Here is a 26776-nt window from a genome sequence, read left to right as displayed (position 1 = left end):
GTGAGGGATACTACTCCTAAAAAGATTCAAAAGTCTGAATCTGAACAGGAACATAAAGGGGTTTTCTCCTCAAAGGAGAGATCAATTTCTGATTCTACTTGTGGTGATTTCAGTTTTCTCTGAGACTGTTGCTAGAATATGCCAGTGTGTTCAGTGGGAGAGCACTGAATTTTCCTAGTTCCTCAGAAAATACTGAGTTGTTACAGAAGAAATTTTTGGAACCTACACCCATCCCGCCTGTTCTGTCTGCTTTAGAGGATACGTTTGTTACTGTGTTCAATTTTTCTGAGAGACCACTCTAACAACAGAAAAGGCAGTTAGGATGTATAAAGTTAGTTAGTCCTTTAAGTTTTTGTATACTATTCCCAAACCTGACCCAGCAGTTATAGCTTTAATTGATCCTACTGCTGATGAAAACTTCATTAATTCTGATCCTACTCTTTCTGATAATGGGATATTAAGTATGGGGAAAAAGTGCATACTTCTGCAACTTTGATTTCAGAATTTTAAATTGTCAGGTTCATATGTTAATTTGTTCTGAATAATTATTGAAGTAAGAGGAAAGTTTTATCTGCTGTTTCTACTTGAGGAAAATCTGCTTTAAATAACTTTCTTCTATTGCACAGGCACTATTTACTGTTTGCATTGTGTCTATGACCCTGTTGATGCTTCTTTCCATGACTATGGCCGTTAGTACTGTTTTGAGCAGGTTTGCATAGCTGCATTCTCAGAACCTCCCAGATGACAAAAATGAGATTTTAAATACCCCTTAGGGTAGATATTTATTTTCTGGCCCCTCTGCTGCAGAGGTGATCAAAAAATTTGATCAAAGGGGTAAGCTGATCCAGGGAAGCTGTTAAGATTTTCTGCCTTCCTTTTCCAAATATTTAAGCCATTCTTTAATTCCTCAGCCAAATTTGGCAAAAAGCAGAATCTTCTTCTTTCGGCTTTTCATGGTTAGGGGTTGCCACAGCGGATCACCTGTCTGCTCATGATTGGCAGTGGAGTTTTACGGTGTTGAGTTGCCAGCCCAGTGCCCAACCTTCCACAGAAGGCACACACATGCACACACTCACACCTAGGGCCAATTTAGAGTGTCCAATCCACCTACAGCATGTCTTTGGGATGTGGGAGGAAACCAGAGCACCCGGAGGAAACGCATGCACAAGGAGGACATGCACACTCCACACATAAGGTATCCCAGCCAGTGATCGAGCCAGAGAACCTCTTGCTTTGAGGCGACAACGCTAACCGCTGCACCACCGTGTGTGCTCTAACCTATGTTTAGTAAAATAGCACAAGTAACTGAGTTAGGGAATCTGCTATGGGTAATTACACATGTATTTGAAAATATATCAGGCACTACAGGGATGTAACAGCACTGACAAACCAACACCAGTGTGAAAGTGCATACCCACAACCAATATCACCACAGTCACATACCGGCAAGTCAAGTGAACAGTACAGCATATGGACTGTGTGAACAAATGCATCTTTGTTTGCCACTCACACACTAGCCCTACATATACAGTCCCAATTCTCAGTGTAGTCTAAATCCTGACCTTGGTACAGGACATGTCTCAGTCTACCCCTAAAACACATACAGCTAATAGATCAGCAGAAACTGGAGGAGCAGCATACACAGTCAGATAAAGAAGGAGCCATAACACTTACATCCACCCCCCTCCATACACAGCCCAAATAACATGTACACATGACATGTGTACACAATCCTGACATTCTTTTAAAAATGGTCAGACATACACAGGCCTCTCACATGTACAGTTCACCTTAGGATTGGTTCTTAGTGAAACTCTGAACTACTTCTGACAGGAGTTATTGCCACTAAAAATATAGTTTTCCACGATAAAAACTTAAGATTACATTCAGCTGATGGTTCAAAGGGAGGTTGAACAAATGGCTTGCAGTACTGAGTTGTGATCCCAAGGTGGGGTAGGATCTTTGTAAGGGGGTTTTAGCAAGAATATTCCTTTTAAGAAGGCCTTGCAAAGCTTATGAGAAGTCGGAGGATTCTTTAAGACCATTATGGAAATTAGAAATAGCAACTAACTGAATTTTTATGGCAGACTGTAAAGCACCTACTTTAAAAAAGTGAAGCTAAAAATTTGGCAAAAAGCAGAATAAACAACAAAATATTTGTAAACAAATGTTTAAGAAGAAGAAATGACAGAAGCCTCAACCCTCCCAAAACCAAGATCAGTCCAGCAAGTCTGAATAATTGTTTGAGACCTTGTGACTTCTTCCTACCCTGACCTTCTTTTTCTTCCAGAAAGTCTGAATCTCCACTTTTCTCTTTGGTAACAGTTTCAGGCAGTTGGGTTCTTAAGATCATTCATCAAGGTTACAGATGGCAGTGGGAGGAAATTTCTCCTTTCTTGAGAGTCATTCTTCTGGTTTCTACAGTTTTTTTTTAAATCACATGCTGTCCCAAGGAATGACAGAACCACATCCTCCTTCCCAGGTGGGGAAGGGTTTTTATTCAAAGATGATAGTGACAAGAAGATAAACGGAGGCTAGTTCTGGATCTTTTTCTTTCCTACACTTGTTTGTGATAGTGCCTAAATTCAAAACAATGTAATTTCTCACTTTGTTACCCCCTTCTTTCTCTTTCACATTTCATGTTAATACTAGACTTCAAAGATGCTTATCAAATCCCCATTGATCCAGACATCAGACATTCCTTAAGGTTTTCTTTGTCTGGATCATATTATCAGTTCTCTGCCTTATACTTTGGACTATCCACTGAACTGAGTGTTCACAAAGTGTCTAGCTTCATTTGTAGCTCATTCTAGATTGCAGGGTATTTCCATATTTAGACAACTTGGTTATCTTTGCAAAGTCTTTTTCAAAGTGTCTGGAATCCCTCTCAAGTAAGAGATCTCTTACACAGGCTGGGATTCTAAGAATATTCAAAAGTCTTTCTCGACTCCTTTACACTGGATTGTGTTTCTTGGATGTCAACTTGACACCTCTGTTCAAAAAAAATGATCCTTGTCTAGATCTATTTCTAAAATATTCCATTACAACTTCAGTAACTGTGAGTGAATACCTCAGGGTTTTGGGTCTCTTGGTTTCTATGATTTTCATGATACCCCTAGCAAGACTCCACATGAGAAAAATACAGTGGTATCTGAAGTGTCTTTAGTCCCAGCACCAGTACCCTTTGTCTTTTCAAATCACAGTGCTTGGGTTTGTCAGAAGAGAAATAATTTGGCGCAGACAACAGATGCCCTTAAATCCAGATCTCCCCTTAACTCTCCCTGTCATGCAGTGCATCAGTAAGTGGGGTGAAACAGTTCATACCCCCTTTGCAGACTAGTGTAACAGTGCACTTTGAAAAAAATAAACCAGAGTGAAGAAATGGCTGGTAGTATGAACAAGTTGTTGTATCCCATGATAAGATAGATGAATATTTCTATGCACTAGCTGTCTTAGTTTAAAAAATGACAGTCGTATCTTTGTTAATAAGTTAGTATTCCTTTAAAGAAATTGGGGGTAAAGGGAGAGCTGTATGATCCTGCAGCCATAGGTAGTTTTAGGAACAATGTTAAGGTAAGTAATCAGGAGGATCATAACATGCCTAGCAAATGTATACTTTTATGTAGATGCACGCACAAATTCTTGCCACCATTTTCAAGCACTTAATAGTGGTCACTTCCCAAGCTTTCAGTAAAGGTCCTTCTTTCACTCTTCTTTTTGGCCCTGTGCCCGCTGACCATCAAGCCCCCTATACTGAAATTGAGCTCATTCATTCCTTCGTGATGGGAGTCCACAAAGAACCTCAAGGGTGAGAACCATCTACAGTGACCTTCATTCATTCATCCATGAGGGCTGCTTGAGTCCTCACTGGAATCTTGCTTATGTGGGCATTTCAGGTTGCCTCAACCTCACCTCTGGAATATGCGTTTTCATCACAAAGGTTAACAATGCCTTCCTCATGCAGCTGAATACTTCCACACACCCACTATAAAGGCTATTGCCATTCTTTGGCTTGGTGAGTCAAGTGCCCACTTCTGGTTGCATTTTGTATTGCCATTCTTCCACTGTGGGTCATTGAACTGTGTGGCCTGCTTACCCCACCATTCCCTGCAGGATGGCCATGCCTTTCCTCCCCTGTCAGCTCTATCAGATTTCTGAGCTGCAGTTTGAACTCGTGTAACCTGGGCCCATAATCAGAGCTTTGTCCAACTGACTCCAGAGCCAGGTCTTCAGTAAAGCTTCTTTGTGACAGTTCGTATAGCATTTCTTATTATTCATCTTGACATTGTGCATGCTTAGTATGAGTACATGTGCATGGCATGGAGTAAGGAAAAAAATATACTAAAGACAACAGCACATATATAATGTAATAAAAGCTAAACTTGTCTTGATGCCAAAAGCCTCAGGTGGTGATGGGGTTGGCATAGTGTTTAAGCTCTTTCCCTCTGATAAAAGGAACAGGGTTTGGGTCTAACCTCCAGTTATTGGCTAGGCTTATAGTAGTCTGCCAATTCCTAGTGTTTACCTATGAACCTATAAAAAAGTTGCAAGATTGCAACAGCAGAATGGGTTTTTCTGAAATACTAAAACTTCTGTAAATAGAGTTGATCAATTGATGTAATGTTGGATTGATGATGATTGTACAAAAGAATATATGTGATGTTTAATGTATGCAATTGGAAATATGTTAATATGTTTTTTCTTTTATATAAATGTCTGTCTGTGTCTTAAGTAATAATTCAGTAAAGGTGTTAAAAAAACACGTAGTACCATTAAATGATTGCATGGTGTTGATTTTCTCCTCTCTTGTTTTAGAAAAACAGATATGTTCTTCCATATGCTGTAAAATGCTGTCAAGAAACTGGTTAATTGTTTTGCAAGGCAGAGGCAGTCAGTTTACCTAATTTGTCCTCCTTAGGCACTGAACATTTCCCTGTAATTATAATAGACAACATTACACCTTCCTTAGTGTCCGCAACAATGGGCATACCGCTTGATTCTGCTTATGGGTGAGACAGTTTAACTACATACCATGGTATATCTTTTTCGTCTATCATGCAGTCAGTTATCTGCTGTTGTATGAAATATTGGTATGTGAGTTACTGTGTATGTTATTTGGGCATACTCAACATTGCCAGCACTGGTTCCTTTCCTGTACTCCCTAAATCACAATGATTAGTTGAGCTGAGCACCTGTGTCACTAGTTTTTTATGCTTCTGTGAATCACTCTGCTGTGTTGGTCACCATATTGCTAATTTGTATGGGGATTTCTTGTTTACATATTGTAATGTGATGATCATCTTATTGATCTTTGCTGCAGTAGCCTTAGCTATATGGGTTATATCCTGCCAAGGACACAACAGCCAACCAGCATCTAAAGCTTCAGGGCACATTCCACATACTCAGACTGTCAGGTAGCTCTTGCTGAGCCAACTAAAAGACAGGTTTGGACACCAAGCCCTATAGTGCTTTACTGCTGCTGTAGGATACATTCCTCTAAGGCTTTTGAGGATCGAGAGTTGGATGTTGCTGCTCCTTTGCTGGGCAGATAAGATCCTTTTTGGGAAAAATGTGTCCATTTTCCAAATATTGTTTTATGTTGTACCACTTGTCTCTTCAGGGAGTTATTTTAAAGCTGAGAGTTTGTTTTAATGGACTGACACAAAACTATATTGTACTTTTTAAATGGGAGCGCTGTTTTTTCCTGTCAGTTTAAAAGTTGTGTAAAGTAACTGAAAATCATTTTTTTTATATGGAGACAGTTTTTTTTTGCTCATTTTAAAATGTGTTTTACTGTGTTTTTCTGTGAAAAAGTGAGTTTTAAAGACTTGAAGTTTTTATCAGCATTTGGTCCTTGTATTCCCTAGGAAAGTGCATGACCATGCAACAAACTATTGGTCACATGGTCTGTCCTTCTTCTAGCCACAAAAAGAAAAAGTTAAGCAAACAACCATCAGTTTGCCTCAGCTGCAGATGGATGACACTGTGGCCATTTGTTGTACCTCTGACCACTCCTCTTTTGACCCAGATCCTTATGAACCGAGAGTTAGCCACATCCTCTGCAGCTGTTGGGATCCTCCTAGTGGGAAAGGAGAGACGCTCTCTCTCTTGGCCCTGGTTAGAGGGCATAATGCTGTGCCCATCCTTGGGAAGGCTGCTGCTGCCATTACTAACCAGTTGGCCCCATTCTTTCAAGTCAGAAAGAAAGAGAAAACTAAGCATGTATCTACTCCACCTACTCAAATTTCCTTAATCAGGAGTAATTTGCTGGGTGTAACTCAGGGTTTAATTCAGGCTGTTGATCCTTCTTGTAAAGCACTTTCTAGTAAAAGAAAGTGGGAAATCTCTTTTAGTGAAGAGATTCAGGATTCTGAATCTGAACGGGAAGATGGAACAGATAGTTTTCTCCTTACATTTCTGATTCACAGTCTGAGGAGAGCTCAGTTTCTAATTCTCCCTGTGAGTGTTTCTCTTGAGCTATTGCTAGAATTTGCTTCTGTTTTCATTGGGAGAACCCTGAGGTTCTTAAGTCCCTCAGAAAATACTATGAATTGTTACAGAAGGAGTATCCAGAACTTACACCCATTCTGGCTTTTCTGCCACTTTAGAGGATGTGTTACTGCCTGCAATTTTGTTGATAGCCAACTACCCTTAATAGGGGTGCTAAAGATGTATAAAGTTTCTCATTTCATTCTTCTTTTAAGTTTTTTATACACTATGCCCAAACCTGACCCAGAAGTTATAGCTTTAGTTGATCCCATTGCTGCTAAACACTTAGTTAATCCCAGTCTTAATATATCTGATAAAGATGGTGAAAACTATTGATAAGTATGGGAAAATAATGTAAACCTCTGCAACTTTGATTTTCAGAACTTTGACTTGTCAGGCTCATTTGTTAAAGTTAGTTTGTTCTGACTAATTGTGAAAGCATGAAGAGTGTCATATCTGCGGTTTCGTCTTGGGAGAAAAATATTTAAATAAATGTGTTTCTTCTGTTGCACATCACTACTCATTGTTTATTGTGTGTGTATGACACTATTGATACTTCCAGGACTATGGCCAGTAATGTGGTTTTGAGGTGGCTTGCATGCTGCATTCTCAGAACAACTCAGATGGTGTTAAAAATGAAATGTTAAGTTCCTCTATGGGCTGAGATTGTTTTTGGTCCCTCTGTTAGAGATGTTCAAAAAGTGTGATAAAAGAGGGGAAAGCTGATCCAGGGATTCCTTTATATTTTTCAGCCCCCCTTTTCCAAATTTTCCAAGAGATTCTTTAATGCCTCATCCAATTTTGGCAAAAAGCAGAATAAACAGTCTTTAAAATATAGGTAAACAGACATTTAAGAAGAAATGGCAAGGGGATCAGAAAAGAAGCTTCCAAATTCCCAAAACCAGTAAGAGTCCAACAAGTGTGAATGACTGTTTGAGACCTTCTGACCCTCTCCCACCCTGTCCCCTTTTTCTTCCAAAAAAGTCTGAGTATCCTTTTCTCTTTGCCAGCAGATAGTTTAGGACAAATCGATTGTGAAAATCAGTTCTTGAGATTACAGATGGCGGTAGCAGGAAATTCCTCCCTTCCAGAGGATAATTCTTCATCCTTCAGATCAGAGAATATTTTGTTTCCTCTGGTTCTTCACCACATGCTGTCCCAAGGAGTGATTGAACCAGTTCTTCCTTTCCAGGTGTGAAAGGGTTGTTATTCAAGTATGTTCGTAGTTCCAAAAAAAGAAAATACTTGGAGACTAGTTCTGGATCTTTCCTTCCTAAACCTTTTTGTGATGGTGCCTAAATTCTAAATGGTCATTTCACAACCCATTACCTTTTCCTTTTTCAAGTTTCGTGGTAAAACTAGACTTAAAAGGTGCTTATCACATCTCTATTCATCCAGCCTTCAGATGTTTAAGGTTTCGTATGTTTGTACCACATTATCAGTTGTCTTCCTTAACCTTTGGACTATCTACTGCACCAAGAGTGTTCCCAAAGTGTCTAGCTCCAGTTATAGCTCATTGCAGGCTACAGTGTATCCACATTTTTCTATTTTTAAATGACTTATCTTTGCAGTGTCTTTTTCAAAGTGTCAGGAATCTCTCTCTTGGGTGAGAGATCTCTAACACAGGCTGAGATTCCAAGAGAACATTGAAAAATGTTTCTTGACTCCTTCATGCAGGATTGTGTTCCTGGGATGTCAACTAGACACCACAGTAGGTCTATATCTAGATTTATGTTTAAGTTTTTCCACTCAAACTTCAGTCACTATGAGGGAATACCCCAGAATTTTGGGTCTCATGGCTTCTATGATTTTCATGATACCCCCGGCAAAACTTCACGAGAAAGATAGTGTTATCTGTTGTCGCTTTGATCCCAGCAGCAACATCCTTTGTCTTTTCAAATCCTAGTGCTGGGATTTGTCAGAGGAGAAACTGTTTGGTGAAGACAGCAGATATCCTTTAAATCCATGTCTCCCCTTCTCCCTCCATGTTCCAAGCAATTAATCACTACAGAAGCCTTGGACTACTTGGGGAGAAGTTTTAGGAGGGATGAAAGTGCAGGGTGTGTGGGATACCAAGGACAGGTGCAACCACATAAATATCAGGGATTCTTGCCCTGATCAAGGCACTCAACTCTCTGAATCATCTTTAGCCCCCAGGACCTTTTCAAGTTGTTATAGACAATACCACAGTCATGTAGTACATCAGTTAGCAAGGGGGAATCAGGTAGTACCTCCTTTGCAGCCTAGGCATGTTGGCTTGGGATATAATTTCCCTGCACAATCTCATTCTGCAGGCATCCTGCACTTGGTTGGAGCAAAACTGTGGCAGATAAGCAGAGCAGGGAGAAGACCCTCATGAATAAAAACTAGATCAGGGATTTGATCCATTTGAGGGGAGTTCCTCAAGTAGACGTCTTTGCCTCCTCTCTGAACAAATAGACCTTTTTGACACATCTCCAATCAATTCGTTGACAAGATTCTGTTTCAGGACTCCATGCAAGAAGGCCTGGAAGAGACAGATGCCTTTTTCTTTCCTTGAACAGGAGTGTCTGGTTTTACAATATTTGTGAGAGTTACTATCCTATGGCCATTCTTATTCCTTAATCAGAGTTAATTTATTAGCAGTTTCAGAATGTCTAACCAAACAAAATGGTACAGTGTTGTAAATGCACAAGTTTAATTAGGTAGTAATTTTCCAGTAGTTTAGGGCAACTTGTATTATATAAGGTTGCATTTCAAGATGGCTTGTAATCTGGCGAAGTCTCCAGAGAGAGACGAAAGTGCTTAATTATTTTTTATTTTATCTTTATTAAATCACTGTTTCTATCAGCATTTGGACCTTCTTGTTGGCAGTTTGTTTTAGTGTTATTAATTTCAGAATGTCTGCCCATGGAATTGTCCTCTTTCAGTGCAGTCTCATGTTGAAATGTTTTTGAAAGGGGTTTTGCGCAAGAGGCTCCAAATAAACAGATGGCCCGTCCTCTGGCTCTTAATTTTGTGTTAGAAAAGCTAACACTTGCTCCATTTGAACAACGTAACCCTGAAATATGTGACCTGGAGTAAAACTGAGCAAATAACACGCCAACTATAAGGGTACCAATGTTTAATAAATCTGCTTTGCATCATAAGACTTGGGTAGTTTCTGATTAAGTCTTATGACGAAAAGTGGATTTATTAAACTCTGATACACTTAAAGTTGGCTCGTTGTTTGCGCAGTTTTACTCCAGGTTCCAGTATTCAGTGTGGTTTTGTTTATTGTGATGTCTTTTTATTACCCCATATCGGCTTGTGTCATTATTTCCTAACCAATCAACCCTGCTGAAATGAAGTTCTTAACATGTAAAACAGTCTTACTGATTGCTCTGACCTCTGCAAGAGTGTCTGTGTTGCAAGCTCTTAAGATGTTTGCCCAATCTCATTTTCCACAGGGACAGGGTTTGTTTGAGAACTCAGACTTTCTCCTATGTTTAAAGCGGTGACTGGGTTTACTTTAAGCCAAATTGTCCGTCTCCCCATTTTCTTTCTTGAACTTAAAAGTGAAAGAAAAAAGATACTCCATACCTACTGTCTTGACAGACCTAAATTGTTAGATCTTCGGATCAGTTGTTCATTTCTTTTGAAGGTAAGAAGGCGCAGCCAGTGACAAAAAGACAGTTTCCAAACTGTTGTCTAAGGCTTTTATCTTTTGTTAAACTCACCATAACAGAGCTATTCCAGGCAGGATCATGGCCCACTCTATCAGGGCCTTTGCTTTATCTATGGCTTTTTTGATTGGGTTGGATTATAAAAGTATTCTAGAAGCTGCTACTTTGTCCTCTGTACAAACTTCTACAAAGCACTATAAGCTTGATTCCTCCTCTAGGTCCTGGTCAGGCTTTGCTAGGACCATTCCACAGGGGCTTTTTGACTCTTCTCCTTCCACCTCCCAAATATAGTAAGCTAGGGTACTCTACCCATATAGATAAGTCTACTGCAGCAGTGATTAATATGATGAATGCAGTACAGTTGTGTAACTTACTATAACAGTAGATGTTCGAATGATCACTGCTGCAGTAGCTACCTCCTTGCCCCCTCCTTGTTTTTTTTTTTTTTTGGTGTGTGTTTTTTATGCCATGGTGTGAGCATCTATTTTTTGTTCCCAGCATATTCCTTTCAGAGCTCAACCTCCCTCTTTCTGTTGGCAGAAAGTTATAAAGGGCTTGGTGCCCAGACTTGGCTTTTAGTCTAGCACTAGCTGCCTGACAGTTTGGGCATGTAGAAGGTGTCCTGGAACTTTGGAAGTTGGCCAGCTGTGTTGCATCATTGTCAGAATATAACCCACATAGCTAAGGCTACTACAGCAATGATCATTTGAATATCTACTGTTGTGGTAAGTTTACTTGTACAACTGTACTTCCTTTTCCATGCATTGCAAGATGCACAGTTTTTTGAGCATTGCCCTTTCATGCAGTTATTATTTTGGATTTCATCATCCCCAGTGGAAGTCATTTAATAGTCTTTTAAGATTTTTTTTAAAGTTCCAGGTGGTATGCCATTAATATTATCTTACCTCGGGAGGGTCTGCTTGTATTGGAGTAGCTATTATCTTGGTTAGCTCGATTTGTCTGTTCCATAATTCTAACAAACTCCCTGGAAGAGTGGCCATCTGCAGAAGTTTACTACTTTGAAAATTAGTTAAAATTTTGTTCTAAAGGAGTGTAAGAAGTCTCCTTGCTAATATATGAATCACTGACATTTTTTCCACTGTTCTACAGAGAAATTGTTGACATTCGTGAAAAAGAAAATGCCTTTGATATTGTGACAGAAGATCGAGTTTATCACATTGTAGCTGAATCTCCTGAAGATGCAAGGTAATGAAAGGGTTCCAGTGAGTACAGCATTTAATTGTAATTGTAGTGACTACAGAACCAGTCCCTGATGCTGTAGTTTGTAAACATACACTGTTGAGGAGTGTGTTGCTTGTGTCTAAGTTTCATCATTTACTAAAAATATTGCTGAATTTTAAAATGACTGGTTTTAGAAAGCACAATTCAGTAGAACAGCATGAAGTCAATAGTTGCCAAGACAGTTGTTTTTCAGGGTCATAACACTGGCAGCTATACAGACGAAAATAGTTGATTAAAAAAAAAGTTCTTGCCTGCAACAATTTTTTTGATTTGAGACCAGAAAATTTGGGTTCCATTTCTTTTTTACCCCGTCTGTTATCTGAAATGTGAACTGTTTGTTGGATTTCTAAGTTGTGTGCAGTGGCCTTGCCAGCCATCTTGAGAGGAAGAACTTTCAGACTTAAAGATGTGCCATTCAGCTTCCTGTTCAAATTTTACTTTGGTATGAACCTGCTTGACACCAGTTTCCATGTAGAAAAAGACTTTCTTTGTAAATTCATGCCAGGAAGTTTTATTCAACCTAACAACTGAATTCAGTGCTAGTTAGGGAACAACAAGCATTCAAATAAAACAGGTTATAGTGCACCAGATTTATAGGAGGCTATGTGAAATTGAGAAAAAAATCACTTTTGATTCAAATACTTTGTATGAGAGAATAGGTAGCTGCCATAAAAAAGTTTACACTGTGTGCAATTTTGAGGCCATTTGTCATAGTATCTTTTTTCATGAACTCCAGCCTGCAAATGCCATTCTTTTGGCAAAGCTCCTTGCAGTAGTTCTTTTCATAGGAGCCCCTGATACTGTGTAGAATACATCCAACAGCTCTGACATAGTAGTGCTCATGGAAGGAATGACGGCATACCTCTCAACCTCTAAACACAAGAAATCTCAACAAAGTCATAAACGGGGGGGGGGGGGGGCAAATGCTCCAAAATATGGACAGTTTTTAAATATTGCTCTTACAAAGTTAAGGGCAACAGGTTTTGCATTAGAATACAATTTTTGAAGGATACAGTGTGAAACTTAAGTGCCTATCATTTTTAATTACTTCAGTCCTTAGTGCTTTAATCAAAAACACAGATTGTATGAGTAACAAACCAAACATCTGAAGCATAAATGTGGATGTTATGCAAAAATCTGGGCAGTTGAGGTATGCTTGACAGACATCCAGCCGCTCAGTTCTTTCCTCACTGTCATTATGTGTGTTGCAATTGGTGACTGGGTCTGCTTTGGTGTACAGTGACTTTTTTTTTTTTCAAAACAGGTTTATTGTTTTAACATATAAGAAAAATATCATAACAATTTTATACAAGTAATTAAAAATAGGTATTATAATATTCAACAAAACAACTAAAGTATTTACAAAGACATCCACTACAATCAGATCAATTAATTAAACTAAAATACCATGCTATTGAAATTAAAATTTTTTTAACAAATTTTGTAAATTATCCCATACAATATAATAAGATGTTTTTCTATTTGTTCTTGTCCTAATTGTGTTTATTTCCATATGGCATACTATATTCATAACATTTTTAAATTCATTGAACGAAGGAGGTGTGTACAGTGACTTTTGACTGTAGTCAGTTCTTTTTGGTAGTTTGCACTGCTTCAGTTTCTTCTAAGCACAATGTAACAGAATGTTGCAAGCACGCATTTCCTCTGTATTATTTGCTTAGTTTACCACCTTGCATATGTGGTTTTTGAACCTGGAAGCTGGCCATGTCCAAACCACATTTCCATACTTTCTGCAAGGAATACAGTCACATGATACTTACTCCTACAAGGCTGATTGACCAGCTCCGTAAGAAGAGAGAGACTTCAACTTAAACTCTGCATTTCCTGTTATCGAAAGAAGTAACTTCAAAGATCATGTCATGTAAATGATGATAGCCCAGGGCATATTCAGTTAATTTTCAAGAGGTGTCGTCTGTTGACTTGACTTTGCTGTGGGCTACTGTCCATTTCAACCACTGAAGGGCTTTTAGTTGATCGCTACTGATGACGGTCTCTAAGCCCTCCCCTGTTCATTCCAAAGAAAAATTTTCAGACTTTTATAGGTGTGACATCCCAACACTGGCCCAGTAATCAAGGACCCTCAATCCTCACCACTGGCAACAGTGGGAGATGTATACACTGGGAGGATGACAAGTACACACACAGTAAAGTGCAGTTTCTCTTAAGGGCACACAGAGACCACAGTCAGTCTGTGGCTGGTTTCTCCCTCTTTCTGTAGATCCCCAATAAGACTCCCCACTGTCACAGCTATAGGGTTGAGATCACAGCTGTGTGGCCAAGCCAAGACTTCCAGCACCCTCTCTGTCCAACCAGTGATTCATGCCCCTGCCCAAGTAGCTGACCACACACACACACACACACACACACTTTGAGATCTGATTTATACACACACACACACACACACACACACACACCCACCCACCCCTGGGAAAAGCTGGCACCAGTTCACTAGCTATGCCCCCTTCTGCCCAGAGTATAAGGTAGTTATCACTGCCACCAGCCGACTCTTTATCAGCTACTTTACAGCCCTTAACAAAGGGTGTCCAATCCTACTGTGTAATATTGCTATAAATCCAAATGGTAGTTTTACCAAGCGCCAGGCTACTAGAAGTGGCCTGCACAATGTCACCAAATAGATATGCATGTACTCTAAGAGCTTAAATATCTCTAAATCGACCAGCCACAATTGAAAGGTTTAAGTATACTCAATACTAAATAAAAGAACAAGATGATACTAAATACATATGTACAGTAATATCAGAATTCAAAATCACAGGAAATATGTAAAACAACACTGCAGGACAATCTCAAGTAAATGCAGAAAACATCTAAGCCATACTTTACTATATTCCTAACTGAATTTAAGAGAAATTACTGTATTTTAGTTAACTTATGTACAGCAAGGCAAGTGTAGAGGTGGTGAGCGGATGCTGTCAAGTCAAAGACATACAAAATGCCCCATCTCGCTGTCTCTCTCCGAGTTCTTAAATTAATATCAAATATTGCTGCTGGGGATGCTGGCAGGATGACATCACTTTTTGTCACCTGACTTTATTGCCCAAGCTAAACCCCCTGTTGTCAGAAACTACTAGTATTTAGCATCTCCCTGTGAAAACACACAACCTTCAGATGTTTGCAGCTACTAGGAGACATTAAACAATAAAACACTTTGCAATATAATGCAGTAGGTTCCCTAGTTCTAGACATTGTCCCTTGTTGCACTGAAGCTGAAAGAGAACATTTCTTTTATTACGTGGTTATAAAACAATTTAATTTCAACTACTTTCCTGAAGTTTTGCCAGTTAACCCTCTTATGTTCTTGTTTCTACTGTTAAAACATATACATTTACACAGGTATAATAGTTTATATACATTTCTGTTCTTTTCCAGTAGGGTATACGGTGAACATATCCTTAATCTCAGTACCTTGCACAAACTTCTGTACCAGCAGCTTGATATACAGACAACATACAGTTCTACTATAGTGATAATACAAGCAATTCCATCCTGCTGATATTCACAAATGAGACATAACTGTTTACAAAATTCCAGATAGCTGAGCTGACAGTATTTCCTTTTGTGACATTTCTCCCCTCCCCCCGAAAACTCAAACTAGTTTTTCAAGTGACCATTGGGAAACACTGCATGAGAGGGGGGAAGTCTGTCTGGGAATACACTACACCATACCCTGTCTTGAGAGCCCATCTGCATTGGCATTCCTAACTCTACTGCAGTGCTGCACTGTGCTATCATATGCCTGCAACCCTAGGCTCTGCCATAGTAACTTGGAATTTGGCTGGCTGGCTTGCTTCATGTAGCTGCAGATCCCCCTTGGACTCGTACTGGAAGTACTTAGCACAAGGGCCTCCCTGTCATGGTAAGGTTTCATCATGGTACAATTTGTGCCCCTGCCTCATGCGTAGCAGTTCTACCATGTAGTTAACATCACTGAGCTTCCTTACCACCTTGAAGGGTCCCTTCCAAGCTGCCTGCAGATTGTTGTGTCTGACAGGAATGTGAACCATAACATGCTGCCTTACAGCATATTCTGTAGCTCGAGTATTGCTGTCATACCAGACCTTTTTCTGCTGTTGGACTTCTGCCAGGTTCTCCTGGGCCAAGCTCATGAGCTCCCTCAGTCTTGTCCTGCAATTTAGGACATATGCCACAGCAGACTCCTTGTGGGATTCACACACACCCTCCCACTCATCACGAATCAAATCTAGAGGTCCCCTCACCCTGTGCCTATACAGCAGCTCGAAGGGTGAACACATTGGGAGGATGACAAGTACAGACACAATAAGGTGCAATTTCCCTTAAGACCACACAGAGAACACAGTCAGACTGGGGCTGGTTTCTCCCTCTTTCACCAGATCCCCAATAAAACTCCCCACTGGCACAGCTGTAGGGTTGAGATCTCACTTGAGTGGCCAAACCAATACCTCAGCACCCCCTCTGTCCAACCAGTGCTTTGTGTCCCTGCCCAAGTAGCTGACACACACACACACACACACACCTGGGAAAGGCTGGCACAGGTTTACTAGCTATGCCTCCTTCTGTCCAGACTATAAGGTAGTTTCCACTGCCACCAGCCACTACTTATCAGCTAATTTAAGGCCGTTAGCAAAGGGGTACTGTCTAGCTGTGTAATGTTACTATTATTCCAAATGGTAGTTTGACCAAGGGCCAGACTATTAGGAGTGGCCTGTACAATGTCACCAAATGGATATGCCAGTACTCTAAGAGCTTAAATATCTTTAAACAAACCAGCCACAATTGAAAGTTTTAAATATATTTAATAATAATAAATAAAAGAACAAAACAATACTAGATATGTATTCACGGTGACTTCAGAGTTCAAAATCACAGGCAATATTTAAAACAACATTGCAAGACAGTCTCAAATAAATACAGAAAACATCTAAGCTATACTTCTATATTCCTAACTTAATCTAAGAGAAATTACTGTACTCTCATTAACTTACAGCAAGGCAAGTGCAGAGGTTGTGAGTGGATGTTGTCAGATCAAAGACAAATCCAAAATGCCCTTTCTCTCTCTCTCTGTCAGAGAGTTCTTAAATTAATATCAAATATTACTGCTGGGGTAGCAGGCAGGATGACATCACTTTGTCACCTAACCTTAGTTCCTAAGATAACCCCCCACTGTCAGAAACTACTAGCATTTAACATCTCCTTGTGAAAACACACAGCCTTCAGATGTTTGCAGCTGCTAGAAGACATAAAACAAAACACTTACAATACAATGCAGTAGCCTCCCTAGTTCTAGATATTATCTCCTGTTGCACTATTTTCTTGAAGTTTGCCAGTTAACCCTCAATGTTCTAGATGTTCTTCGTGTTTCACTGTTGCAGTCATTACATTTGGGTAATCCTGCTGGCAGGTTGCCCTCAGCCGGCCTGAATTCCAAAGTCTTGGGTCCTGCCATTTTCTTCAGTCTTTCTTGCCGTGCGGTGCCCGAAGCAGAAGCAGTTCGCAAGTGCCGGTCGGCCGACTCCTGAGATTTTTTCGTGTTTGAGTTTCAGATCCGAAGTCTTCAGTAAAGCTAAGCACCCCATTGGGGAAACGTTTTTCTTGCTCCAAACCGATGTCAGAAAAAGTTAACAATTGTATTTCTTGTAGAAAGCAAATACCTCATAAGGATTTTCATTCTTACTGTATTCCTTGCCTAGGCCTTGATCACAACGTTACTGGTTGTCGGTTTTGTACTAGATTTAACCAACGCACTATTAAGCGTCTGTATGATTTTGCTTTAAACGTTTTTGGACGTCAGTTTAATTATCCTGAAATGTCGTCGGATAGCCATCCGACTACCGGAGTTTACAAAAAACACAAAGAAATGGATAGAGAAAAACAACCGAGGCCCAAAACCGATGAAGAAGCTTCTCCTAAGCCAGTCACCGGTTCTCAGTGAAGTGCTTCCGCAGCCCCTGACGCCCGCTACTTTAGAGTCGCAGGCCGCAACCGACTTCCAGGTGGAGTCGGCCATGCTGCTGGATACTCAAGGTATTGGAGCCTCGGACGCTAATCCCTCAGATGGGTATGGAGCCACTGAGCAGGTACCGGCTTCTGAGGGTGTATTCAGACCTAAACATCTTTACATTAAAACGACTTCAGCTTCAAAGGTAAAGACTAAAGCACCTTCTAAAGCAAGTAAACAAACTCAAGAGCCACGTGGACAGGCCTCTATGCTCAAAAAACAGATGCTCAGAATGGCCGAAGACTTCATTACCTTGATCAGGGGTTCCCATCCCCCTCCTGATAAGAGGCCTAGGCAAGACACTGACTATGAATCTTCAGATCAGGTTTCTATTTCTTTTGATTTCGCTTCTGATCAGGAATATTCTGTTCCCCCTATGAGGATTCTCATGCTGAAGAATCTATACCTTCAGCATCTCCTCCTAAGGACTATTCCTTTGGGGAAAACTTGCCTACCATGAGGGAGCATTTCCACTGAGAGAGCCAAGATTTTTCAGAATCTAAAAAGAGGCTCAGGGGTTTTCTTTTACTACCTCAACACAGGCCTCTAGCCATTCCACCAGTGTTAGACATTGTAGATGATGTGTTTTCGGAGTCTAGTCTGACCCCTGACTCCTTACCCCCAGCTCCTGTTAAGCCTGACAGATATTACAGGATTCCTGACTCTCACAAATTTCTTTTTAAAAGTCCTGCTGCTGACCCAGAAACTATTTCACAGGATCCAAAGAGATTTAAGGCTTCCACTACAAAAAACACAACCCCCTCTGACAGAGATTCAAGGGCACTGGATAGATGGGGAAAAAAGGTGTACACATCTGCAACTTTGGCTATAAGGGCCTTAAACTGTCAATTTCATATGCTTAAGTATCAGCAGCATGTCATGGGATTGCTTAAACAGAAAATGTTAAATTCTGAATGTGCAGAAAACAAGGAAATGCGGGATTTATTGTATGCAACAGAACAAGTTGGAAAACATACTTTGCAGTGTGGTTTTGATTCTCTGGAGGCCTCTTGCAGGGCAGATTCTGAGTTCTGTAATTAGGAGGCATGCTTGGTTAAAGGAACAAAATCTGTCTGATCATGTTAAAGTTAAATTATTAGATGCACCTTTACAGCATAACACTTTGTTTGGTGTTAAGGCAGAAGAGAAAATGGAGGACAAAGCTAAATCTATGCAAACTGTCAAAAGATTTTTTACAAGTACAGCCACCTAGGTTTAGTAGACACTGGCATACAAAAAACTGGTCCTTTCCTGTGTCAGACAGACAGACCTCAAAGGGGCAGATCCAGATGCCCTAGAGGCAGATCACAGGCGCAAGGTTGTTATAGGCCCAAGCAATGGGGTGCTTCTACCTGCAAAGCTGGAGAAGACAGATCACAAACATACAGAAAACAGTCCCAATGACTTCCCTCTGCCTGTACCAAGCACTTATCTTCTGGCAGACCCCTTAGGGGGAAAATTAGCACTTTTTGCTCAAAATTGGCACATCATAACCCAGGACAAGTGGGTTCCAAACATAATGGCACAAGGCTACAAGTTCCATTTCCATACTCTGCCAAAGGCAAATGGCTGGCCAGATCTGCCAAAAAATCAATGGGCAGAGGCACAAAAACAAGTCTCATCCCTCATGGACATGGGGGCTATTCAACAAGTACCAGAGCAAGAGCAGGGACAAGGATTTTACTCAAGACTGTTCTTGGTACCCAGAAAGGACAAGGCCTGGAGGCCGATACTGGACCTATCTATTCTGAACAGTTACCTGGATATTCCAAAATTCAAAATGTTGACACTGCAGCAGCTTCTGCCCATGCTGGGCAAGAATGCTTGGCTTGTGACTTTGGACCTAAAAGAGGCATACCTGCGTGTTCCAATCAGACAATCATGCAGAAGATACCCAAGATTCAAGGCTGGTTCAATGCATTACCAATTCTCTGCACTGCCCTTTGGCTTATCTACTGCGCCCAGGGTCTTTACAAAGTGCCTGGCACCAGTAATTGCATTCTGCAGACAAAGAGGAATACAAATATATCCTTACTTGGATGACTATCTCATTCAAGCGGAGAACAAGGACATTCTTTTTCAACATCTGGCATTTGTGAAAAGACTTCTAACATGCCTAGGGTACACAGTCAGCAAAAAGACATCAAAACTAGTATTCTCACAACAGATAACATTCCTGGGTGCAAGCTTGAATACAACTGCCCAGATGGCTTATCTCACGCCAGACAAACAAAGGCAACTGACTACCTATTTCAAAATGTTGGTAACAAAGGCCCAGTTATCTGCAAGAAAAATTCTGCAGGCTTTGGGCTTCATGGCATCCTGCATCCTACTAATTCCATATGCAAGACTGCATATGAGGAAACTTCAGTGGTACGTAAAAAGTGTTTGGACTCAACATTGCCACAGCCTGGAAACAGTCACTACTCTCATTCCCTGCCTGCAACAGGAGTTTTGATGGTGGGCAAAGGCTTGTCACCAGAACAAGGGACAGCCATTCACATTACCTCCAGCCAGGCAGACAATAACAACGGATGCATCAGACTATGCCTGGGGAGCCCATATGGTAGGAAGATGCATTCAGGGCACGTGGTCCTCGAATCAAATGCATCTACATATCAATCAAAAAGAGATGTTGGCTGTTCAGAATGCCCTGACAGCCTTCAAGGACCTACTTCATCCAGGACAACTACTGATAAAGACAGACAACACCACGGTCATGTGGTATATAAACAAGCAGGGGGGGGGCACATTCTTACCCCCTTTGCAGACTAGCCATGACCTTGTGGGACACAGCTTTGACTTACCAAGTACATCTGCAGGCACAATTCCTGCCAGGAAAGGAAAATACTCTGGCAGATGAACTAAGCAGAAACCTCATGGATCCCCACGAGTGGAAGCTGGATCCACAAGTCTTCAGCATGATAACAAGGAAATGGGGATGCCCGGACATAGATCTATTTGCCTCCCCTCTCAATTACCAACTAAAAAGATTCTGCACAAGGACTTACCACAGACAAGCATGGAAAGTGGACACCCTATCTTTCAGCTGCAAAAACCTATCAGTATATGCCTTTCCTCCACTGCCTCTCCTCCCCAAGGTGCTCCTAAAGGTCAGACAAGAGAAGCCAAAGATGATACTGATTGCCCACGCCAGTATTGGTATCCAATACTAAGGAACATATCTCTATACCCAGCTTGGACCTTACCTCAAATACCTCGACTACTGTCCCAGCAAAACAATCCGATCATACACAGCCCAACTCAGGACATTAAACTTGGCAGCATGGCGGATAATGTAGTCATACAAAAAACACCTCTCAGTAAAGCTGTGATGGATGTCATTCTGGAAGCCAGAAGGCCTAGTACTAGAAAGTCCTTATGCTGGAAAATGGAAGAGATTCTGTGCCTGGTACCAGGCACAAGGAACTGATAGAGCGGTACCAAATATTCCTCAGATTTTGCAATGCTCAACTGAGATGCTGGACAAAGGCCTATCTTTTTCATCAGTTAAATTCATGCCTCTGCCATTTCGGCTCATTACAATACAGAGCCACCACTTTTTTCTCACCCTTTATTAAGGCAGTATCTCAGAGGAGCCAAAGATTTAAGTCCCCCAAGGAGACTACCAATACCTGCATCAACTATGTCTTGAAAAAGCTCACCCTGCCTCCTTTTGAGCCAGCAGCTACTGCTGATATGAAGTTTTTATCTTGGAAAACAGCTCTTCTCTTAGCAATTACTTCTGCAAGATGAGTTTCAGCGCTACAGGTGCTCATGGCTGTGGAACCTTTCATCATTTTTCATCCAGACAGGGTCTCCCTGAGGACAAACCCAACATTTATGCCTAAAGTAGTGTCCAGTGTGGCTCTTAACCAAGCCATCCATCTGCCAACCTTTTACCCAAATCCACAGAACAAAGGGGAGAGAATTCTGCATTCTTTGGTCGTACATAGACAGCTTAGATTCTACTTGGACAATACCAAAGCTTTCAGGAAGACAGAGCAAATACTAGTGGCATATGCTGCAGGATCACAAGGAAAGCCTGTCTCAAAGCAGACTATTTCTAAGTGGTTAGGCCACTGCATTCATTTCTGCTACTTACACCATGGCAAGCCAGTACCTAAGGGCATTAGGCCTCATTCCACCAGAGCTGCATCCACCTCAGCAGCCTTTCTCAGGGGAGTACCAACCAGAGACATTTTAGAGACGGCTACTTGGAATTCAGTGCACACCTTTACAAAGCATTATCATCTGCCACTGTACTCTAAATCCAGGGCAGGCTTTGCCACTGCATTTCTGCAGGGCCTCATAGCTGCTCCTACTGCTGTCTAGTTCCAGCCTCCCAACCATAGCTTTGGGACACTACCCAAATGTAATGACTGCATCAGTGAAACACAAAGTACATAGTACAGTTGTGTACACTTACCATAAATGTAGATGTTTAAGTGTATTCACTGTTGCAGTCCAGGTTATCCACCCGTCTTCCCCCTTTTTTCTTTTGGATCTTATCTTTCCTTCTCTGATTTATACTACCTATGTGGTGTATTTGCTTATAGATGAAGGTAAAATTTATATTGGTGTATTTCTGAGTATATATATATATATATATATATATATATATATATATATATATATAAAGTTTGCCTACCCTTTTTTTGGGGGCACCTGACATCTGGGGCAAGAAAAACTGAAGAAAATGGCATCGGCTGCTTCTTTTATACTCCTGACGACCTGACGTCAGGGAGAGGGCGACAGCAGCCGTCGCAGGACCCAAGACTTTGGAATTCAGGCTGGCTAAGGGCAACCTGCCAGCAGGATTACCCAAATGTAATGACTGCAACAGTGAATACACTCGAACATCTACATCTACATTTATGGTAAGTGTACACAGCTGTACTTTTCTGCTGTTAAAACATATACATTTACACAGGTACTATAGTTTATTTACATTTCTGTTCTTTTCCAGTAGGGTACACTGTGGACACATCCTTAAGCTCAGTTCTTTACACACACTTCTGTACCAGCAGTTTGATATACAGACAACATACAGTTCTAATATAGTGGTAACACAAGCAATTGCATCTTGCTGATATTCACAAATGACACACAACTATTTGCAAAATTCCAGATAGCTGGGCCGGCAGTATTTCCTTTTGTGACAATAGGTTCATAGGTGTTTACTAGGCTAACAAACGCAAGGGCCTTTTAACCCTAGCCATGCATCCCAAATCTCTGACCAGTTCTGATACCCTTGATAAGTGTAAGCAGGGGCCTGGGAGGTGAACCATTTACAGGTTGCCTGTGTCCATTAGAAACATAGGTGCCAAACCAGGGTTGAATTTCCCGTTCCCATCCACTTGTCCAAGTTGCACCTGAATTGGGTTAGGGAGGAACTCTGCTTCACTCTGCTTTGATGGGGAGCCTGTTCCACAAACTGGATAATCTCTGGGATACATACCTGTCTCTCCAGCAGTTCCTGTTTGTCACAGGCAAGGTTTAAGTCTTCAGAATGGGTTTTGTGGATATGCAGGACGTCCATCAGAGTGGGGTCTGACAATGCCCTGTATGCCAGGCATAGATTTCCCCACAAAAGCCTGTAGGAGACAGAATACAGGGATAGGGCCTTGAGGCAGTCTGCATAGGACATTTTGATTATGCCCTGTATTCTTTTAGTAAAGAACCTCTGTGGATGTTCCACTTGTTGGATATGCCTGGTTAGGTACATACAAAAGGGGACACTGTACTCAGTGATAGGTCTGATGAATGCCAAATACAGTGGAACAATGATGTCCTTGGACTTGTATGCCATACCTTTGTTTATAATTTGTGCAACATAGAATGATTTCCTCACTACTGTAGACGAGTGATGGTCAAAGGTTAGATTACTATCTTTGTGTGTCCCTAAATCCCCAACTACTGGGTTAACTGTAAGAGGTGTGTTGTCAATATGATAGTTACCAGGGATGGATGACTTCCCAAAGGATAATGTTATGCATTTCTTGGCATTTATTTTTAGTCCATGGCTCTAACACCAGTTGTTTGTGTCAGCCCCTGTTGGAGAACATTTGTGTCAGTGTGGGAGTCAATGACGGCTCCTAATTTGCAATCATCTGCAATATTAGTCAGCCAGAGACCACTGACATTGGCCTTGACTTCTGAGAAGCAAATGCCAAAATGGAGCAGTCCAAGGACTGATCCCAGAGGGACTCCACTTGTGACTGGCCTCTTTCTAGAGATGGACTCCCCATTTCTAACTGCCTAGGTCCTGTCTGTGAGCCAGTTGGCTATCCACCGGGTGACATATGAGTTTGTACCTAACCTCTTGAGTTTAACAGTACCCAAGTGGGGTATTATGTCAAATGCCTTGGCCAGGTCAAGGTAGGCAGTGTGAACCATTTTTCTCTCATCCATTGCTTTGCTTACCTTCTCAAAGCAGTCCACCAGGTTGAGTAGGCATGATCTACCCTTGACGAAACCAAATTGGATTGGGCCCACTGTCTGGAGGTTTACTTTATCTCTATTGATCATCTCCATGATAATTTTTCTATGACTTTACATTCAAGACTAGTGAGACTTATGGGTCTGTAGTTTCCAAGTCTGTAGATGGCCCACCTTTGTGCAGAGGGATGGCTGTTGCCATTCTTGAGGCATGAAGAGTGTTTGGAGGCTACATTTAAATAGTATTTCCAGAGGCCCTGATAGGTAATGTTTCATGCTGTTTAGAGGTCATCCTGGTATATTGTCTGGGCCTATTGATGCAGTGTTCTTGATCTGGGAACATTAATGACCTGTTCCCTAGTGATAGTAAGTGTAGTTATGTTTGATGATATTTCCTGAGGGAAGGTTGAAGGGGAGAGGGGGGTAAAGTTAGAAATGAATTAATCAGCTAGGAGGTTTGCTGTGTCTTCTAGCTTAGTATAGGCAGCTCAATTTACAATGAGCTCTACACACAATTGTGTATTACCTTTGAGGTTGCAGACATAACGAAAGAGTGCATTGAGGTTGTCCTTGGCCTGGGTGGCCAAACTTACCTCAAATTTGGTTTGGTAGATTTTATTTGTCCTCTGAGTTTAATTTGATGGGAGTGCTTTTGCAGCACGTCCTATTTTTTGCCGTGATTTTCTTCCTGTTATACAGCCTATAGATTTTGTGATTCCACAAGGGTGGCTGGTTTTTTTTGTTTTTTTCTGTACTTCTTCCTGGCGGGTACAGCTGCCTCTGTGCATTCTTGTACAGGGTTTCTGTGAACTGTTCTGTATAGGCAGCAGTGTTATCAAGATTTATGGGGGCTTGAAAATTTGCCAGTTTATCACTTAATAGCAGGAGGTTAGCCTTAGAGTAGTTCCTGAATATTCCAGGTTTAGCTGGGGGTCCAGGTTTTATTTTTACTTCAAAGGCGACCGTTTTGTGGTCTAATCTTACCAGGGAAAACATTAAAGTACGGGGGTGTGCAGCACTGTCCCATGTTAGTGAGGACCAGATCCAGGATGGTTGCACCCCTGGTTGGTGTATTGACTTTCTGATCCAGGGAGTTTGTGTTTACAAAATCCAGGAATCTCTGTGCTTGCCCATTTGGTGCCTTATAGGATTCCCAGTAGTGGGGTAATTAGTCACCCATGAATATGGTATTAGGTTGGATGGTTAGTGTTTCTAATAACTTTAAATGCATGGTTATGGGTTTTCTGGGTCATAGACGGGAGACCTGTAGCTTGCAAAGAAGTAGTATTGGATTTTACCTGTGGTGATTTGAACATGGAGCAGCCCAAGTGCACTGTCCTGTTTGACCAGCCTTGAAGTATATTTATTTTTTATGTAAATAGAAACACTTCCACCTTTAGTCCTTGCCTGTGAAGTAGCGGGTCTAAATGTGTGGAAGGCATTAGAACCTTGCACCGTTGGAGTGCTCTTCGTGACTTTAAACCATGTCTCAGTGACCGCTCAGACGTCAGTATTCTCTAGTGTAAAGAGAGCTTCTAGGGAGTGGAGTTTTTTATTTAGACTCTTGGCATTGAGCAGTAATACCTTTAGATTTTCTTGGTTTTGATTTGCTGTGTTGGAAGTACTTTCAGTTTGGCATTGCCTACAAAAGGCACTATGGGGGAACACAGTGTTTTAGCTAATATTTGAAAGCCTAGAGGAGAGGTAAAGTCCATCCCTGGCAAAGCAGTGAAGTCCGTTGACCATCTTCTATGCTGACAAATATTGCACCCCCTTAGAATGACACCAGAAGCTCAGCCAATTATCAAAGTCAATCATCTTTTGTTTGTATTGTGGCATCATCCTTGCAGAAGGTAAAATGCTGCCTCAGTGCTAGGCTCATACCACCCTGAGAGACGTATTCCGAGAGCTCCATGATATGTCTGTTCATGTAGCCTAGGAAGGTACATGTCAGGTCATTTACTCCCGCATGGACTATGGCTGAGTCATATTGGTATTTGTGGTCCAATAACCTGAGTGCATGTGCAATGTGTCACATCCTAGCCCCTGATAAGCAACTGAACATAACTTTCTCCTTACTCAGCCTGGTGAGAGGAACATCAGTGTGTCAAATGATGGAGTCGCCAATGACTAGAATGTTGGATTGTGTGATGGCTTGCCTTATGGCTTAGAAGTAGAGGCTTCATGAGATGTAGCTGTGTGTTGATGTGAGTGTTGTTTTGAAAGAGCGCATTTGGGGTTGCTGAGAATATTTGTTACATGTACTACTTCTGGGAGGCCTTTGTGGTTTAGGAAAGTTACATTTAAGTGCCTCACCATATGTGGGATGATATGTCTGCTTTGAGTTGTGTGTTCTACTGACAATCTTAATGACATTAGAGTACTTTTATGTGAGAGCTTTTGTGATATTGTGTAAATACATCTCTCACATACCTTATCAGTTTGTTTGAGAATTAACTGGCTGTCAGTAAACATGAGGCAATAATTTCTACATTGCCTCAGGATGCCCATATCCACCAAGATGGTAATGGAGATCGTGGGAAAGCTCATATCCATAGCAGCAGACCCTTTTTTATTGATTAGACAGTTAGAATGTGAATATCAGTCCGTTTCAGGAGTTTCCGGTTTGCAACTATGGGGGACAGTGCTCGTCACTGCAAACTAGTTGTCTTGTGTGCAGCTAGATATTGGAGAAATTTCAGTCATGCTTTTACTTGAAAAATGTCACTCAAGGTGTCTGAGTCTGTACAGAACACTGCTAAACACTTGAGGGAAACTAATATGTAGACCCTGAAAATTTAAGAATGAAGTATTTAAGTGGATATTCAAAAGTTAGAAACAAATCAAGCAGTACTTACTGAAAACAAAGAATTAGCTTGTCAAGAATGATGAAAAGAGGGGAGTTGCATTAATGGCTACTGACTGGGTACTACTAATGCTG

General features: G+C 41.1%; 1 protein-coding gene across 1 annotated transcript in view; it reads left to right on the top strand.

The window, feature by feature from the left end:
* The window catches only part of LOC122804987 (unconventional myosin-X-like), a 2302513-nt gene that overhangs the window by 1874443 nt on the left and 401294 nt on the right, over positions 1 to 26776 (top strand). Inside the window, exon 24 of the mRNA XM_044075233.1 lies at positions 11244 to 11339. Within this exon, the coding sequence (XP_043931168.1) occupies positions 11244 to 11339 (96 nt within the window). The remainder of the gene's footprint in view (positions 1 to 11243; positions 11340 to 26776) is intronic.

The sequence above is a fragment of the Protopterus annectens genome, chromosome 6.part0 (assembly GCF_019279795.1).
Source record: "Protopterus annectens isolate FY-2018-M chromosome 6.part0, PAN1.0, whole genome shotgun sequence".
Classification (NCBI taxonomy): domain Eukaryota; kingdom Metazoa; phylum Chordata; order Ceratodontiformes; family Protopteridae; genus Protopterus; species Protopterus annectens.
Note: the sequence above shows the minus strand (reverse complement) of the source record. Positions and strands in the feature narration are given on the sequence as shown.